We start from the raw sequence: 18698 nt of genomic DNA, 5'->3' as shown, positions 1-18698 counted from the left end.
CTCGCAGGACTATTTTCACCCAACTTTTGTTTTCTTCTGTAAATACTGATCTAAGTTTTAGTCCAGTTCCGGGTAGGAACTCAGACATGTTTGCTGCAGTTTGATTGTGGATAAACAATTGACGAGGTTAAGAAATGGAAGTAACTCGATTAAGTGAGTAATCGGATAAATCAGTGCAATACAATTCATACTCTTCACCCTTTCAGCCATAACTTCACAATGTACTAATACTGTGTTTTTTCTGTGATCAATTTCTGCAAAGTTTTGTCCACACATTTGTATTTTTGCGTTTAAATATGTAACAAGTTTGCTATGTTCGTTTATATATATATAAAAATAAATACTATACTATCACTTCCATGTGTCTCATGAATCCTATTTCCTTCAATTTTCAAATAAACTTCATCTGCTTTGAATGACTATGAATAATTTTCTTATTTGGGAATTATAATTACAAAACAACTATTTTTACGAAAGACTTCACATAAATGTATTATAATGTATTTCAAAGGTACTTATTTACTAATATAGAAATAAGTTTTTATTTCATTTTCATTTCCTTTGAGGTTATGATTGTGTCATTGTAAATATTTCTAAATATCTGTTTGTTGAAAGATTATTCTTCAATGTGAATTACATCTATGAAATATATCGCATAATTTGATTACAATATATTTCATGAATACCTATTTAATACTTTAGAAACGTGTTTTGCGTTCTATTTTCATTTTGTTTTAGGTTATGTTCGTCTTACATAAACAAACATGTAAAACAATATTATTTGGAGTGGCTCCGGTATTACAATGAACAAAATGATTATATTTGATTCGTGAACACTTATAGACACTATATTATTGTTCAAGGCAGGTCGTGATAATTGTTAATACACATTTTGTTACCGGAAGAGGTTATGGATCACTATTGACAATGATATAGTTTTTAAAAACTTTAATATTTAAACATTAAATGTGTTAGATTCAATGTCACAATGTCTTTATTCAAATTTTCTATACTTATTGTAAAATCTTGTTCAGATTTTCAGGAGATCCTCTCAGAATTGGATGATGTCATAAAACATGCATCATTTCTTGCAATAGACGGGGAATTCACAGGACTTAATTCCGGTCCTGACGCTGGTGCCTTTGACGTACCTGCACAGTACTATGCAAAATTACGGGCAGGTTCAATGGACTTCCTTCTTGTACAATTTGGCCTGTCTGTTTTTACATTTGATACAGATACACGCAAGTATGTTATGCTTTATTTTAATTTTTCTTTCATCGATTAACTGTCTTATTACCACTATGTTACATTATTTATTACTAATCGGATGCAATATTTCTTTAAAGGTATAGTCAACGATCATATAACTTCTATGTTTTCCCACGGCCTCTGAATCTCACAGCTCCGGACTCAAGGTTCATGTGTCAAGCATCCTCTATAGCATTTCTGTCTGCTCAAGACTTTGATTTCAACAAATTATTCAAACTGGGAATTCCTTATCTGACGTCGAGCGAAGAGGAGAAGCTAGTGAAGCGGTTAGAAGAGAGGCAAAAATCAAGAGATGAAGTTCCAGAGTTGATTTCCATTTCGGACGAAGATAAACCTCAGATCACAGAAATTTGGTGAACTGATCAGCAACATTGTTTACTCTGTTCTTTGGAATAATGTTTAACTGTGAATTATTGCAGCTCGAGGATAGACAAGTTCATAACTTCTGATGCAGAAGAACTGACGATAGACAAGTGCAATGCATATATAAGGAAGCTAGTACATCAAGAAGTGAGAGTGAGGTGGCCAAATAAACTGAGAGTAGAGAATAGAATGGGCTGTTTGGGGCACAGTCTTGTAATACAAAGATCGGGAGGTAAAAAAGAAGAGGAGCAAAAAGAGGTGGAAAGGAGAGAGAGGGAAAAGTTGGAAATCAAGGAAGCTGTTGGCTTGAGCACGCTTATGAAGAAGATTGCTGACTCTGTAGGTTGATTGGTGAGCATTTAATTAATCGAAATAATAATGTACTCTTTCTTCTAGGGGAAATTGATAGTTGGACATAATATGCTATTGGACATCTGTCATATTGTGCACAAGTTCTTTGGACCATTACCAGAAAGTTACTTGGAATTTAAGTCTCTCGTACATAGCTTGTTTCCCAGGTAACGTTTGAATAACTATGGAGTATTTGTATAACTATGGGGTAATTTATAATTGTACAATTTCTTTCGTTAGGATTTTAGACACAAAAGTGCTTTGTCAGTCGCAGCAGTTTAAGGAGAACGTATCATCGTCGAATTTGAATGTATTACTGGAAAGAGTTAGTAAATCTCCATTTGAAATTCCGGAAATAGAATCTATTGAGGGTAGAAGTTATTCCACATTGGCTGAGAAATGCCATGAAGCTGGTTACGATGCTTATATTACAGGAATATGCTTTATTGCACTGTGTAATTACCTAGGTTAGTAATTATAGTTTGAGAAAGTACTGTAAACAGTTTTTCTTTGTATATACAGTGAATGAACACGTTCCAGGTCGTTTACAGAAACCAGAAGTGCCCATAGTTCTTGCAGATTCACCACTTCTCAATCCATTTTTGGACAAGTGAGTTTCATTTTGCAAAATGCAGGTTTTAACATTGATAACACACTGAAATCTTCAATTTTGAAAAATTTTTTAATTTCAACCCTAAGTAGACACTCTTGAATACAATGATATACTTTCTTGATAACATTTTAACGTTGTATTTGAGAGTGTCTATAGATTTATTGCATGTAAAAAACATTTCTATAGCCTTTATGTTTGAAGTAGACAAATTCTGAAATTTAAGAACTTAATTTTTCTTTTCAAATTACATTTTTCGTAAACTGAAAATGACGGAGAAAAATGGTTCTCACATTCGTGTTTAGTGTATCGAAATCTGTAAGATCAGACGATTGATTATCGAATTACAAAATCCGTGTTGGGCAACGTTAGTTCTACTCACAATGTGCAATTTTGTTCTAGGCTCCTTATAGCAAGGTTAAAAGACTATCCTTACATAAGCTTAGTAGGAAAAGATCGTAAGTCTCTTTTACATAATTTCCTCTATTTTCAAATAAAATACATTTCCAATTTGTTAATTATGTTAATTTCTCTTACCTGTAGCAAATCCTAGCAGAGACCACGTATTCCATTTAACATTCCCAAAGGAGTGGAAGTATAGTGACATTTCACAACTGTTTAGCCCTTTCGGTAAGCTGTGTTTTTAATATTGTTATCGCGAAGTACCTTACTATTTTTCAAGAAATCAATATTATATTGCTACTCTTTATTTACTCAACTCTCATACGTTCCTCAGGGTTAAATTTCACCCGTTTTCTTTTTTAGATACTGTAAAGCGTTTAATTACTTTTTTATTCTCTGGTCAGATCTATTTCTTCAGAGTATGACATTACAAGTAAAGCACAATTGTTAATTTAAAGTATGAAGCAAAAGTAAGTGAAAGTTCTAGGATCTTTTATGCAATTGTAGGAGCGTATGAGAACTAAATATGCAACGAAGATTACGTACATATAAAATGTGCTCTTATTTCTGCTACAGGAGGTGTGTACGTGTCATGGTTGTCTGATACGACCGCATATGTAGCATTGAATCGTCGAGAGCAACTCAACGCAGCGGTGAAGAGTCTATACAAAAAAGGTGGAACCTATAAAATACAAAAGTATGTTGAGCACCAGGCGTCGTTGGAGAACGTCGACAGGGGAGAACGTAAAAGAAAATTATCTTCCACCGAGTGAGTAATATTTATATTTTTACACTTTCAAAAAGTACAGATTCAAAAGGGGTACAAATGCCCCTGAAACTAATTACATCGCTAACGTACCATTCGATACCCTATCGAGATCGAACGTTTCGTGTGAAGTATCAACCACATACCTTCAAAAAGGGAATAGTTATAGGAAAAAATCGTATTTTTGGTTCTTGGCCCATTTTTAATGTCTAATCAAATTCAAACATTCTGAACAAATCTACCATGCAGTAGTTACAAAAACACATCCAGAAGTCATTTTTCAACCTTTTTCTCGAATTTCCTAGTTGTCAAAAATTGAAAACAAACAAGTTCGTATAAATGTAGATTTGTTTACTTAATTCTTTATGCCCAGAATTTTTTACGAAAAAATTGGAAAAAAATGTTCTAAAATTTCAGTAGTAGTCATGTCAGATCTTTTCAGAATTATTACCTACAGATGATGGCAATGGATGCAAAACTGCTGATCTGCTTTGATACACTATACTTATGAATAACTCAGTAGTTACTTGGGTTGAAAATCTCAGTTGTATAAAATTAAAAAGATAATTGCAGTTTTGGAAAAAAAAATTGGATTAACGACTTTTGGTCAATTCTTCATTTAATAAAACTTTAAAGTTCTTTTTACAAAATTAAAATAGCTGCTATTGAAATTCATACTAGACAATGTTTTCCATTTTTCAAATTGAACACTGCAGAAAATCTTTTCAAACTCTTTTTTATTTTGTATAATTTTTGACCCCTCTATGCGATTACAGTCTTTCCAGTAGCTCGGAGAGAAGTATAGAAGTGTCGAGCATGATCATGTGATGGAAGAGGGGCGGCGCTTCATACTGCGGATGGTTTCTTAGGGTTTCCTGTACACGGGGGATTTGCATAGGGTCGTAGAGCTTATTTTGAATTAATGCTCGTGACATTCGTTACACGCGTGGCTCGCCTCTTCCGTCTCTCCTCTCGTCTGCGATTTTTCTTCGTCTGCCAGCAGGGTCGCCAGTAAATCAGAGTCCGCGCCGCTGTTGGCGAGACCGTATTTGCCGATCGATTCAAACGGATATCGATAAACCAATCGACGCGCATTGAGAAATGATTTCTGAACGTTGATTAATGGACCCAACGGGCTCCTGAATGGCCCGCGGAAAAAATAGATTCCGTTAGGCACGATCTCCCGGGGATGCGGCTGAAATACACGCCGATCGTAACTTCCGTAATTGTACAGGGTGGTTCGGTCTCAATCTTTAAATGAAAATTACTTGAATACTATATCAAAAAATAGTTCGGATAAAAAGTGAATGGTTTCCAGGGGGCCATAGTCACCTTCACGTGACCTCTACGCGCCCGTCTATAAAGAAACTATGCTCTCCTCAAAACCATTCACTTTTTACTTAAACTATTATCTTATACACCGTACAGTATTCAAATAATTTTCATTTCAATTATATTTCAATTATCATTTTTATTATATTTGGATACTATGTATGCTGTTACATTTTTAGCTTCCTGTTCATGTTTTGCCAGGATTAGGCAAACCAGTGACCTTCTTAGTTTACCTGTGACAGTGAAGAGTGCTATGACTCTGTTGAAGAAGACACTGTGCAAACATTAAATCCTGTTGAAAAGGCAAATCAAAGAATTGGCTTTGGCAAAGCTTCGAAAAAGGATTTTAGAAAATCTTAGGACTTCTTAGTGATTGTTTCGGTTCTGTTAACTGTCTTCATGCTAATATCTAGCATCTAATGGGGACTAATAGGGGCTAATAGAGGCGTCCAGCATTCAGCCTAATTAATTTAGTCTCTAAATAGCGATAGCGTTAAATGTGGGAGTATACCGACTGCCTGTAGCAGAGCATTGAGCGAAAATTTTGAAAAATATTATTGTAGAGGCTTTCTAGATTTATCTGTAAGTATAGATAAAGGACTTTTCAGTGATTGATCGAATTAATGCGTGATTAATGTAGGTGTCATCAAAGTTAGGAACGAGAAAATTAAAATTTGTTGCGGGGGAAATAGAAACGTAGGAGAGTAAGCGTTTTTATTTCGAGTGGAAAGTATTCTGTCAGTGATAGCTGTCCCACGTTTTCATTCTAACTGATTCATACGCGCGCATTTGCATTTCGGACGCGTCCCCGCCGAGCGACACGACACGTTATTCGAGGCACGTTGCATTATTCTAATCAAGAGCCTAATACCGGCACGCTTTTCGTTTTATTCGCATGTGGCCAATGCGGCTCGTTTGTACCCGTAATGAGCGCGATTGGGCGCGCCTGTATGTCGCCGGACACCGGGTATGGACGGCTTTGAACCGTTCATGTGCTCAAACAAACGGCCCGTCACACTATTTCTGATTAACAAACCCCTCTCGTTGGATTTACGATCTTTGGTCGATCAGTCCTAGTCATAAAAAATAAGGAAAAAAATCGAATCACGCAACGGTAGATCGTTTCATTTAAATAAATCTTGGTGACCTTGAAATCTTCGCAACGTCTTCAAACAATGATTGCATCTCAATATTTCCCCGTCTGTACCATGCAAGTTTTGTCTATATCAATTTCTCATATTATTACAAATAAAGGAGATATTGAAATTGCTCCAGCCTGTACAAGAATCTGCAACCAGAATTCCATAGATCTCTAAAGAGATAAAAATGTTGAGTTTAGATTTTTTCGGTTTTGGAGCAGCGCGAGCGAGCTTTATGATTTTCCAGGGTACATAATGAACACGCCATGGTCGGGCACGCGTGTATCCGTTACGGGGGCCTCGCGTGTGCGTGTTCACGGTACCCCATACGCCCCATAAGCATATATCACTTGGCGGTACCAATACATCATTCGGCGAACGCGCGCCAACACCATTGCGGAGTGCTTCTGTGTCGTATGGGACTTTTATCTGAAGCTGTGTTGTGTCCTTGCTGCTCCACCCCCCCTCGCCCCCACTCCTCCGCTCCTCCCCCACGTGCATAAAGTCCACAAAGCTTCTTTCTTCCTTTCGAGCGGAGCTTTCGTGTCACGCGGAAACCTCGCGCCGAGCAGTAATTTATCGGCGATACCCGCTCGCGTGCAGTCATTCGCGGTGAAAATTGCACGGGACGAGTCCAGAGAGTGTTGACTCGGCTCGGGGATAACGATTTTTCTCGGAAGTGTTGTTTATGCTCCTCGGAACGATGGTTTAGTATTGTTTGGACTCTAAAGTTTAGAGCTTTCGTGTCTCGGTATGCAGTGGATCCAAAAGGGTGTTTGAACACTAAGTTACCGAATCCCGAACAATTGTGAATATTTGAGCTATGATAATTTTGTTAAAAATAATACAATAATAAATTTCGACTCATTTTAAACCGCGAAGCCTCTACTTTCGCAGACCATCATTCTCATTTTCTTCTAGGGTGTTTGTGCACGATACGATCGAGAAGCTGAAGACACTTTTCTGGTCGAAAATGTTACTAATTAAAACGTCTGTGAAGATATAAAAAAATTTTTTTGAATGAATCTATTGTCGACTTCAAGATTAAATCTTCCCATTTCCTAGGGGTATTTTTGAAGCGTCTTCTTGGTAATATTCATGATTGTCAAAGCTACAAGGTTCTAATGCTTGAAGAGTCAATGCGAGTAATAAAGTGTCTCCAATGTAAAGAAATTAATTTTCTGATTGCAGCCCACAAATTATAATGTAATGAATTTTTACCCCGCCGCTTGACCATGCAATAGAAATACATAAATTTAATAGAAAACACACTAGTGATCTCCCTTGAATCGGCTTACAAATTTTTCTTTATCGACCAAGCTGCCGAATGAAAAGATGCATAATAACTCATCCCTCGATCGTAAATCGCCCCGTCTCCGTTCTACGACCATGTTCAATCAATTTAACGACCAGTAAAAAGGTTCACGTTTGCCACAATGTTCTATGCATCGATAAATGAAATTTTATTGCGATCGGCCTGCCCCGAGCGGAATAAAGTGTCCGGCGATAATTAATGGTTAAGTAATAAGTCGAAGTGACAATAAATTACGTTTAATAAGCTCTCGGCTCGTGTGATTTCGTCGGTGCCTAGGCGACCGTGCCGCGCGACGGGTTAATGCACCTCCGACAGATATTAATAGCTTAATGTGGTGCCGCGGTGATCTCCATCGTAAATCGTCATTACTTGCCGCGAATTACTTCGATTCGCGGTCTGTTCGCTTCGAATCACCGAGGTTAGTTACGCGGCCAGATATGCAAAGCAACCGGCCCTCTTCGTTGCCGGTGTCCCTCGCGCAGCGACAGATAAGAAATCCCGCTTGAAAAGTTTTAATTACGGCCTAGACACACGCATAACATACCGAGATGTTTCTATCGGTGTGCGCGTTAATGCACGTGCACCACTATCTGCGTTTTTCCCATATATCATCGATACGACGGAAAAATCGACTGGATGTTCCTGTTTACCCCATGCCGGACTATTTTCTTTAGAACGTGTTTGTCCCAAAAAATGTCACAGAAGAGAAAAGAAAATTTATATGTTTTCCGTGGCCATGTTTACTCCGATGCTTAAATATTGGTTAGAAAAGAAAAATTTTATTGGGGATAAAATCATAAAAGGGTAGCCGTGTAAGGAAATCGAAAGTTTAGAGCTCAAAGCAAGTTGAATTTGCAATAGGCCATTCGGTAGTTTATCCGAAGAGAATACTTTGTGCCAATTTTCAACCCTATATGTCGACATCGGGGCTAGTAACGGGGTGACAAAGAAAATCAGAGTTTTCCGTAATTTTTCTTACCCTCTTCAATGGAAAATTCTGAAAAAAATCAGGAATATTTTAGCTATTAGAATGCACATTCATGATTTTTATCAGAATTTTTAATTGAAGAGGATAAGAGAAATTACGGAAAAACCTAATTTTCTTTGTCACCCCATTACTACCCCCTATGTCGACATACAGGGTTGAAAATTGGCACAAAGTATTCCCTTTAGATATGCCATCGAATGGTTTGGGGGCACTTTTGACTTCCTCACCCGTCTACACGGATTAATAAATAACTTCATTTTTTATTTCCGATCAGTAGAAAGACCGGAATCATGCCAACAAAAATCACACGTGTACTTCAAATATCAAGAAATATGTGTGCAAAATCTCAACGTAAAAGATTGAATAGTTTATCTGAAAAATATTCCTAAATATACAAAAACGGCCTCAAAAGTCCGAATGCCTCCTTAAGCGTTCGTTCACTGAACAGATCGCCCCATTGGCTCATTAGTTTCGATACTAGAGGTACAAAGAATGCGAATCAATAAAAAAAAGTTTTCTCCTATCGTAATTTTCAAAGAAAAAAACCCGCGACAACAGATCTTAAAGATTCAGAGCGTATTAATAGCCGCGACTATCTTAATAATCATATTTAAAGCTGCGCCGAGCTAAAAGAGAGCTAAACGGAGCGGAGCGCGGCGCAATAAAGCAGACAACGCGAAAAGGTAGCTGTCTCTACCAAAACAACATACGCTCTCGGCGAAAATTGCTCGGTAATAACGTCTGGGGCGCAGGTGAACGACGATACACGGAGGCCATTACAGGATTTTTCCGCAATAAGCTATTTCGATTTACCGCGGGCGCGTTTGAATCTTAATCTTTTTCCAATTTGCTGGCGCTACAGAAGGCGTTCGCCTCGATCGCTCTCGGGATCCGCCGTTGGTCGTTTCCGAGGCAGGTAATTACGCGAATGGTCAAGCACGGTAACCTGTTTCACAGCAATTAATATACACGTACGAAGAAGGGACAGTTCTCTCTGCTCCCCCCGACCCTCTTCTCCTCCTCTTACCACCTCGCCGAATGAGCGTCGTAATAAAACGCGCAGCCGTGGAGAACAGATATCGAAATTTATTGGACAGTTACGAAAATATACGATTCGTAATTAATACCGGCGTTTCATTACCGGAAAAATACAGAGTGTCGATGGAACGATAAATGTCAATGTTATGACTATCGATAATCGTAGAGGCTGACAGCGCCGGACCTCGCGTAGAATTTTCGAGTATTCGTGGTAGGGGTAGTGTGCGTTGAACTGTCGTTGGTCGGTGGAGTTTGAAATTATAAGGGTTCGGAACAGCTCCGGAGCCACAGTGACGGACAAAATGAATTTTCAATTGTGATTTCTTTATATGAGTGTTAACCCTTAGCACTCGAATGGTGACTGTAAGGCACCACTAAAAATTGCTGTATCATTATTCAAAATATTTTTGAAATTATTAAATTCGTTTGTATTTAATAAATTACTAAACATTTCAGTATTGTAGGAGTAAATTGCACCATTTTCGTATGTATAAAATGAAAAAAATATGTAGAAGGGAAATATTCTAGGTCGGAAGAAATGTTTCGTTTTGGGGTTAAAATAGCTTCGAGTGCAAAAGGTTAATAAATTTAGCACGATAGTGAATTCTCGATATATGTCAAGATCACGGGTCTTGCCAGCGTCATGTATCGTCTAGGAGCCATACTTGAGCCGTGTTATGTTTTCACTTCTCGGCGACTGAGCTTCGTGTGCCCTCACGAGGTATACCCCGCGGTAGTGGGGATAATTCCGCGACGTTTATCATCCAGGTCTTGGCGACATATCGATAGAAATATCGATCATAGAAATCACTGTACATGGTTTTTCAAATGTTGATAATGTATATATATATTTTAGCTTTATTTTCATATCTTTTTTATCACATAAAATTACAAAATTGTGGAATTGTATAACATTATCTAACTCCATGTTCAGCAAAACCTTGGTAGCTTGCACCCAGTGGTAAAAATGACTGGGATATAAAAAATAGAAAATTGTTATATTAACTTAAACAAAAATAGATTATCTTTAATGAATATTGCTGAATATTTGTAAGTGTTTAAAGTTGATTTCCTTTTCCAGTGAAAAAGAAATTTCTGCTTTCAACAGTCGCCATTTTCTCATTTTTCATAATTATTCAAAAGTTGTACGCTATACTGAGAATAATGTAGTTTTTAAAATTTTATCGATGGCAGGTGAAAAAATTACGTTTCGAAAAAACACGTTTGAAGTGTTTTACTGACACTGCTACTCGAATCGTCACAACTTTGTCATTTCGGTGAAAACTTGAGTATAAAATGTAAAACTGGTTTCAAGGTTCTATACTTTTAAAAAATGCGATAAAAATAATCGATTTTTTTTTACCAGTCTACGCGAGGCTGTTAAGCACAGTAGAACCGTATGTTTTGCACTTTTTTGGAAATAGAGAACGCGCGCGCATTCCTAAATTCTGTCCCGGTTAGAGATTGGATAATATTATCAGATACCATGGTAATGTTTACGGTGTAAAAAAGGCGCGGCTAGCAGGAGGCAGTAGATTTCCATGCATAATGCAAATACTTTCGTGCAAGCAGTATGCCGAACACAGCTGCTGTATCTGGATTATACCTTAGGCATCGCGGCTATAATGAGTTTAACATGCTTTAGGACTTTTCATTCTTATTGCTGCTTCTTTTCTCCTTTCACCGTTTCTTTTTTTTTCACCATCGCCGTGCACATTCTACGGTTTATCGTTTTATCCGCAGTTTGTTGCAAAACGACTGTTTCGTTGTCGTAAACGAAGGTCTGTTTGCACAAGATAATTTGAATACGAAAAAATACTGATCACCGATGATGGAACTTCTTATGGAGATCATCTTCTGCATATACATACAATTACTTTTGTATTCTCTATTTTTCTTGGCGTTACTCGTTCATTCATTTTCCCATAGATTATGCAGCTTGATGAGTAGTAATTATTTTTAATATTCTGTTATCCGATCGCTTATGTCTCTCTATTAGTTCCGATGATAGAGACAGTACTTAAGTTAGGGACTAGTTTATGTCATCAAATTGTTGGTTTCCTATTTTTTTTTTTTTATGAATTACAGATTTTCAGAGGTTTTGTCTATTTGCACTTCGTGATAAAGGCTCTGAACACGCTAAACACACACACGAGTACTTCACTATTAAATTTGCATGATCACTATCTATTAAGTTTAGGACAAAAATTTGAATCATTGGAGGTACAGTGTTTACTCTATATATGTCCAAATATATATATGTCCGTGGCTAGACCCGCGTTACGGACATATATATCGAGTAAAGACTGTAATTTTTTAGTGGGGTAGTGAATTTTAGTATTTTTATGAAAATATCATATAGTTCAAATTTTACATTATGGGGTAGTGAATTTTATTATTTTTTTGAAAATATAAAGTTCAAATTTTATATTAATATCTTGACTTACGAAACAAAATTCATCAAAAAGTAATTGAAAATTGAAAATGTAATTGAACATTTTTTTAATGAATTCAACCACAGTACTATAGGGAAAAGGTATTTATAAGAAAGCATCGTATGTCTCGAAACTGCAGATAATTGCAGCAGTGCATTCTGCACGATTCGAAGTCACCCTATAAGCGTCCAGCCGTTCATCTCTGCCGGTGCGCAGGGCAGATCGCGAGGCGCAGCAGGAGGAACGCAAAAGGATATCTACGTTCTGAATAATTATCGGAATGTCATGGAATAATTCGTGCTACCGTTGCATTGAATTCCTCATTATTTAATGCTCTCGCGGAAGTTCGCACACACGTTTATCCCCGCCGTACGAAGTTCAAGGTTCCGCACGCGTGCGCGCGCGCACGCAAAATCCCATAAAACCACGGAGCTCGCTCTCTCGCTCCGTTTGTAGTTATAATGCAGTTACTATTCCGTAGAATGACGAGAGTTACGAGCGTAGTAATTGGTCGGCGCGTGGGCGTCTCATTAATACCGTGTTGCCGGCGTGTCTGACCCGTGTGTTTATGGCGTCCTGATAATGTGTGCGTCGGGAATGCGTGAATGAATCTCTCGACGCTAACGGTACCGTCCGTTTTTCCCTTGAACTGGACAAAGTTCTAAAACACTCTAGAAATCGGCAGAGTACCGGCTTAGTTTCTTCGCTGCTCAAATAACACTGGTCAACATCAGTTTTGTCACAGGGAACATTTATAGACTTCCGTGCACAGTTTCCGTAATTTTTTCTGCTTCAGCCGAAAAAGCTAGACGAATGATTCTTGCGAAGCAAAATTCGGAAGACTCTCCCAAATATGATGGTATTTTTTTTTATAACATTATAAACATTTAAACGTGTGTAAAAAAATGTTTAATGTCGAAGAGACATCCATTTCGCACGAGCGTCCTATTTGGGAGTCTTCCAAAAAATACCGTCATACTTGGGAGAGTCTTCAGGATTTTTCTGCGTGGGAAAAAATTCTGAATTTTTATTTTTTACTTTTTTTTTTGTAAATCAAATTTTTGTGAGTCAAACTCGTGATGAAGATTTCGAACAGAATTTACTAAATAGCTATGTTATTAATTTCTTTTAAACCGAAATAAAATTCTATTTTGTTGCTGTCAATTGTGTAGCCATTGGAGAGTACATAGGCATAAGATAAATATAAATTTTCTTCTTTTTCTATAAAAATCTGGATGAGAATAAAATTGTAATCACTGTAATCGTAAAATCAATTGTGATGTTAGGGGTTAATAATTTCCAAAAAGGGAAAAAAATATAGGGTGTGGTCGAACGGGTGCAGACCGGGTAGGGGATGATTCTACATGTAAAAATAAGTCGAAAATGGGGAATAACGTTTCGTCGTTTGACGCCTCGTTTTCGAGAAAATCGAGTGTAAAGATCCATCGAAGTAGAATTGGTTGACCATGGTCAGACGCGTCAGACGAATCCTACAGCACGCGTATTCGCAGCATTTTCAAACTCGATTTCCTCGAAAACGAAGCTTCGGATGGAAAAATTGTATTGCATATTTTCGACTTATTTCCTCACGTAGAATCACCCCCTCCACGGTTGGGCCATCAATATCGGGGCGCCCTGTACTTTCCCACGATAAAATGGCAACCGATACTCAACTCACCTGTAAAATCTGGAAAGAAAGAAGACAAAAAACTAGGAAGCTGTAAAAGATTTGCATCCATTTGATAACCCTGTATAAATGTTTAAACCTCTTGAAAATTTGATTGGCGCTGTAGTTATGCAGTAAACCTCGTAACGGGTTGATTCTACGGTAAAAATCGTTTTTCTCTATTTCTGGAGAAAAACTTTCGATCTCTCCGATTCAATTGTAGTAACCATACGCCGCGTCACGCAATAAATCCCCGCGGTGGTGTAAACCGCGTGTAGCTATTACATCAGCGTACAAACCTCGCGGCACGTCCATGTATACGTACATATTATTCCGTGTAGAGTTCCTCGGGCTTGTGTTGCACGTACACAATAACGGGAATTAATCGAACACGGGCGAATACTGGCTCGACTCCCCATCAAAAATACCTATACACGGCCCGGATACTACTCATAAACCAGCGAATAAAAAAAAAAGAAAAAAAGAAACGAGATCAATTGCCCTCGGCCCGCGTACACTACCGGCCGTAACAGTACGAGGAATTTATTCGGTGCACGTGTCGAAGCTTGCTGCGGAAATGTTGCTCCGGTGTAGTCACAACTTATGAATATGCAGCATCACGTGCGTGCATGCAGAATGCACGTGTGTACATCCTCGTTAAGTGCCGCTCCGATCGAGAATGCCCTTTCGATCAACGATTTTCTCCTATCGGTGCCTGCCTTTCACAAAACGTCAACGACCTCGCCTATTTTATCGCTAAAACCACCATTATTCACCGCGGTTCTCGTCAATCTTTAATTAACTAACATAGTCGAACAGCGGCCAGCGTGAACCTCGTAATTATTCATCCTGGCCAATTACCACACGATTTTTCAGCGACTTTTCGGATTCTTCTCTGCCGTCGTTCGGACGGATTTATTTTTTAACGCAATTCTTGGAAAATTCAAGCGATGCTCTGAGATTTTTCAATTTTGTTTTATACGCTTAGAAGTGATAGTGGGCAAAATTTTAAAAAATTGCGTAATTAAGGAATATATTTATTTGGAGCTATATAGAATAGCAGTAAAAAAAAAACAGTTTTTATTTTTTTACCGCGCCGCTCCTCACCTAAAAATTTGAAAAAATTCACGAACAATGCTTCCAATTGTACACCGATACTATAAAAATGTAAATGATGTTGCTCTTAATTTGTTGAGGTTCTTGATTTTTCGCAATCAGGATTTTCGACTTAAAAATCCGAATTAATTGGAGCGTATGTATTTGGGTATTCAACATTTGCTAGATTTTTTCAGAATTTTTGCATATGACTACATAGGAAAGGCAGGTCAAAAACTAATTTTTTCTCGGTTGAGATGTAGGGTTAGCATTTTTCACAACATGGTTTTTCTCGATGCCTTATCGAATGGCTCGTAGACAGTCTAATTTGGTCCAAGGGTTTTTTTTTACTTTTGTAGGGAAATTTGATTTGCAAAAGGGTGCAGAATACTCGGAGGTCTACCGTAGCTCTAAAATCTCTGTGATTTTCTATTGTCGCAGGCCAACCGCGAGGAAAACCGAAGAAAACTCCGTACCAAAGACCGGTGGAAAGACAGCAGATGTTTCGGACGGTTGGGAGGTGCCCAGAGGTAACGAATTCACATCTGACAGCATCAGCCCTTACCACTATGTCGAGCGCTTCAAAAACGTCCTGAGCCGTGGCGACGATCGCGAGCCGATTCAGTTTATCTTTTCTCAACTTGATCTCAACCAGCAGGTCGATGCACAGAATAGTCGCTCGAACCACGATAACCGAAAGAAACACGACTCGAAAGACACTGTAAATTCGAGAAATTCGAAAACCCCCAAGAAAAAGCGTGGCTCCAATTCGCATAACCTCGAACAACGAACTGACTCGTCAGTTGAAACCAAATCGAAACCAACAGGAGCCCCGAAAGCCACGAATTTGATAAAAGATGCGTCCAAAGATGATTCCCACGCGCCCTTGGCTAATCAAAACGCGAAAAAGAACGCTAAAAAACTCGCGAAAACGAAAGTCGCGGAGCCCAGCAAGCAGCAGGAAAAAATCGCGCCTGCGACAGAACAGGGAAAGGATTGTTCGAACGGTTACGAGTCGAAACAGAGCAACCAAAATTCGGAAAATTCGGTCACGCAACGTTTCGCAGCGAAACATAGTAAAAGTGTGAACGTTGTTGATAAAAATCCAAATTTGTTCATAGTGTTCGCGACAATACTAATCTTTCTTTATTACATTCTCATCGTTAGGACGTAACTGAACGCGGCAAGGTGGTTCAGCGATCTACAATTAATTAACCGAGGTTGATTGAAATTGTGGTCACCTGATAGGGAAATTCGTTACGCGTTGCATTAAGTTTGAATCGATTATTGTCCACACCAATTTCGTGTTTTCGCAACCAATGGACAATGGTTGTGCATTTTGGTGCCCTGCACGCGAATTCGAACATCAGTTTTTTCTGTCAATCGCAATTTCGAGTTTTTAAGAAATGTAATTGTGAAGAAAGGAAAAGAGAAATCGATTTTGAACCTTCAACATATTTTGCAGTTATGCTTCTAAATTTGCAATTACCATTGCACTTGGCTTAGTTTTATAGTTGAAACAAAATATTCTCAAAGTCCTGACTTTTTGCTTTAAATTACAGTTCTTGAAAACTGAGCGTGGCGGAAGAAAAGAATTTTCGAATTCGTGTTTAGCGTATCGAAGTGTATAGAAACCGTATATTGTTATCGAGATGCAAAATTGAGTTAGACGGTGTGAATAAATTAATTTTGAAACAATAGTGGTCAAAAATTAGAATATTCGAACCTTTGAAAAATAGAAGTCGATTGTTACAATTGAACGCCAAAAAATCATAGTCGATTAATATATTGTGAGCTGGAATTTTAAAAACCAGATTGCTAAAGACAATGAATTTTTTACTTAACAGGAGACGTTTTTGTAACACTTGGACTTCGTGTTAATTTGTCCTGAGCTTATCAAAAGATTCAGATAAAGGGGAGGATAGTAAATTTGTATTCGTAATATGATAAATTTGTCTAATAAATTTACTATTAATTTTTCGTAAAGAAAATTCAAGTTTTCAAGGGAAAAATACCCTCTAAAGGTTAAGGGTTTGAAACCTTGACCACCATTGTTTTGAAACTAATTGGAAGACGAGGCTAAGGTCAAATTGAGAGGTGAGAATTTTATTGAACGTTGGAAAGTATTAATAGGGCGAACAAAGAGTAGTACAGTATTTCGATTGCGTCTGATTGACTGTCATATTGTTTCTTTTTTTTTTTGCGCAGACGACAATAATTTTTCCAGTTTTTTTTAGGAAGACATTTTTTTACGATTTCAATTCGGGGACACGGATCTTTTTTAACGATTTATTTTGTAGCGCGAGTATCGTTTTTTAATATTGTTTATATTGTTCATTAAATAGTAGGAAAGGGAACGACTTTCTGCGGATGTTATTCAGCGAAAGACCATAATGCTTCCCACGAATAGATTTATTTCGAAAATATTTTGAAATCCCTTTTTATATTTAGAACCAATATGCAACCTTTTATTAACCATTGACGATTAACGAAATATCTTAATTTTTTACGCACGACGCACCGGAATGGACATTATACTTGAACACGAAACGTCGAGTTGCAAAGAGAAGTGACTGTTTTACGCAAATGTTTCACATAACTAGATTTATTATATCTATTTACACTGTACATACGAAGATTCGTAGATACTGTATATTACATTTATGTACTTAAATAAACTTTTTTATACTGAGACGCTCTTAGTAAACGGCAATCTTGTAAATTACAGCCTGCTTGGCACGAAAAGACGACGAACTGTTTCGGAATTATAAAACTAATTAACAAACGGCGGTTTACTAAATTCTTTCGCAGATTTCTAACTTTAACTGTATGTTGGTGATATATTCTCGTGAGCAGGATACAAATCTGCAAATATTGTTCAATTATCATATGTCGTTCTCGAGAAAATCAATTTTGCAATGAGAACGCAAACTTTCTACTTCGGAGACGTTTTGTGTATCTAACCGCATAGTAATATTCTGTAGTACTCTCCGAATAAAGTGTACTGGCAGATGTTTAGAAACAGGTTAGAGTGAAAAGTTACAGATACAGATTTAGTTTTTTAAATAAATTGAAAAATGGAAATTGCAAAAAGTGGGTCATTCCATGTGTTCTTTTCACTTTGACGACCTTTTAAATATGTTTCTGTGCCCACAGCTCAACAGGGGACTGTATCGTTTCAGAAAGCTCCACAGAATATTATTATGCAAGTTGCATTGGTTTTTCAAGAACGATTTTCTTGAAATGACTTTGCAAAAACGAAATTGCTGAAAAATCCGTTTTTTTTTCGTATAATTCAGTCTGATTTAAGCTCGTTAGAGTTAACTAATAAATTCGAAGGGTTATGTCGTTGCGCATAAACCAATTTGTTGTTATATGTGCAGGTAAACGACGCCAGAAGCGAAAGGATCCGGCGGACGTCGACGTTGGCCGAGGCTCTGCGAAGAAAAGGCCATTTGCTGAGGCATCCTGGGACTAATTAGATCTGTAACAATTTTTCTAGTTGTTAACATCGTCCTATGGAATGATAAACAAATTGCAAACTGCGAAGACAGAACGGCAACATTTTATTGTATCGCTTTTTACTCCTTTCTAACAAATAAGTACACTACCGTTCAAAAATTTTTTAAATTCCAAAATTTCAGTCAGTATTCAATGACAAGTTGGTAAAACTAATTAAACGGTAATAAGTATTATTATTATTATTATTTTTCATTTATCAAAAGGATAGTTTTGATTTTCAATAACTTTGGGATTTTTTAAATGTCCAGAATGTTTCACTTTGGTTTAAAGAAAATTAAAATATTAAAAGATTTAGTCGAAAGCTACACGAAACTAGTTTGTACAATAACAAATTTTTGCTATATCAAAACGACGTGTTTAATTCTAATAATTCAGAAATCATTCTTGAATTTTTTCAAATATTC

General features: G+C 37.4%; 1 protein-coding gene across 3 annotated transcripts; it reads left to right on the top strand.

Annotated features, from left to right (window-relative positions):
* LOC143359232 (poly(A)-specific ribonuclease PARN) lies at positions 1 to 18324 on the top strand. Of its 3 annotated transcripts, XM_076797025.1 has the most exons (12): positions 1 to 153; positions 1035 to 1248; positions 1350 to 1625; positions 1692 to 1974; positions 2032 to 2153; positions 2227 to 2453; positions 2527 to 2596; positions 2999 to 3054; positions 3140 to 3226; positions 3575 to 3767; positions 15214 to 15302; positions 18156 to 18324. In XM_076797025.1, exons 1-12 carry the CDS (start codon positions 135 to 137, stop codon positions 18248 to 18250), a joined length of 1731 nt encoding a protein of 576 aa, XP_076653140.1. In that variant the 5' UTR covers positions 1 to 134; the 3' UTR covers positions 18251 to 18324. The 3 variants fall into 3 exon arrangements, with proteins under 3 accessions (XP_076653140.1, XP_076653141.1, XP_076653139.1); XM_076797026.1 differs by lacking the exon at positions 15214 to 15302; XM_076797024.1 differs by lacking the exon at positions 18156 to 18324 and having other exon boundaries at positions 15214 to 17281.
* The last annotated feature ends 374 nt before the right edge of the window (positions 18325 to 18698 follow it).

Source organism: Halictus rubicundus, chromosome 11, assembly GCF_050948215.1.
Source record: "Halictus rubicundus isolate RS-2024b chromosome 11, iyHalRubi1_principal, whole genome shotgun sequence".
Lineage (NCBI taxonomy): Eukaryota > Metazoa > Arthropoda > Insecta > Hymenoptera > Halictidae > Halictus > Halictus rubicundus.
The sequence above is the reverse complement of the archived record's forward strand: the minus strand, read 5'-3'. Positions and strand labels throughout refer to the sequence as shown.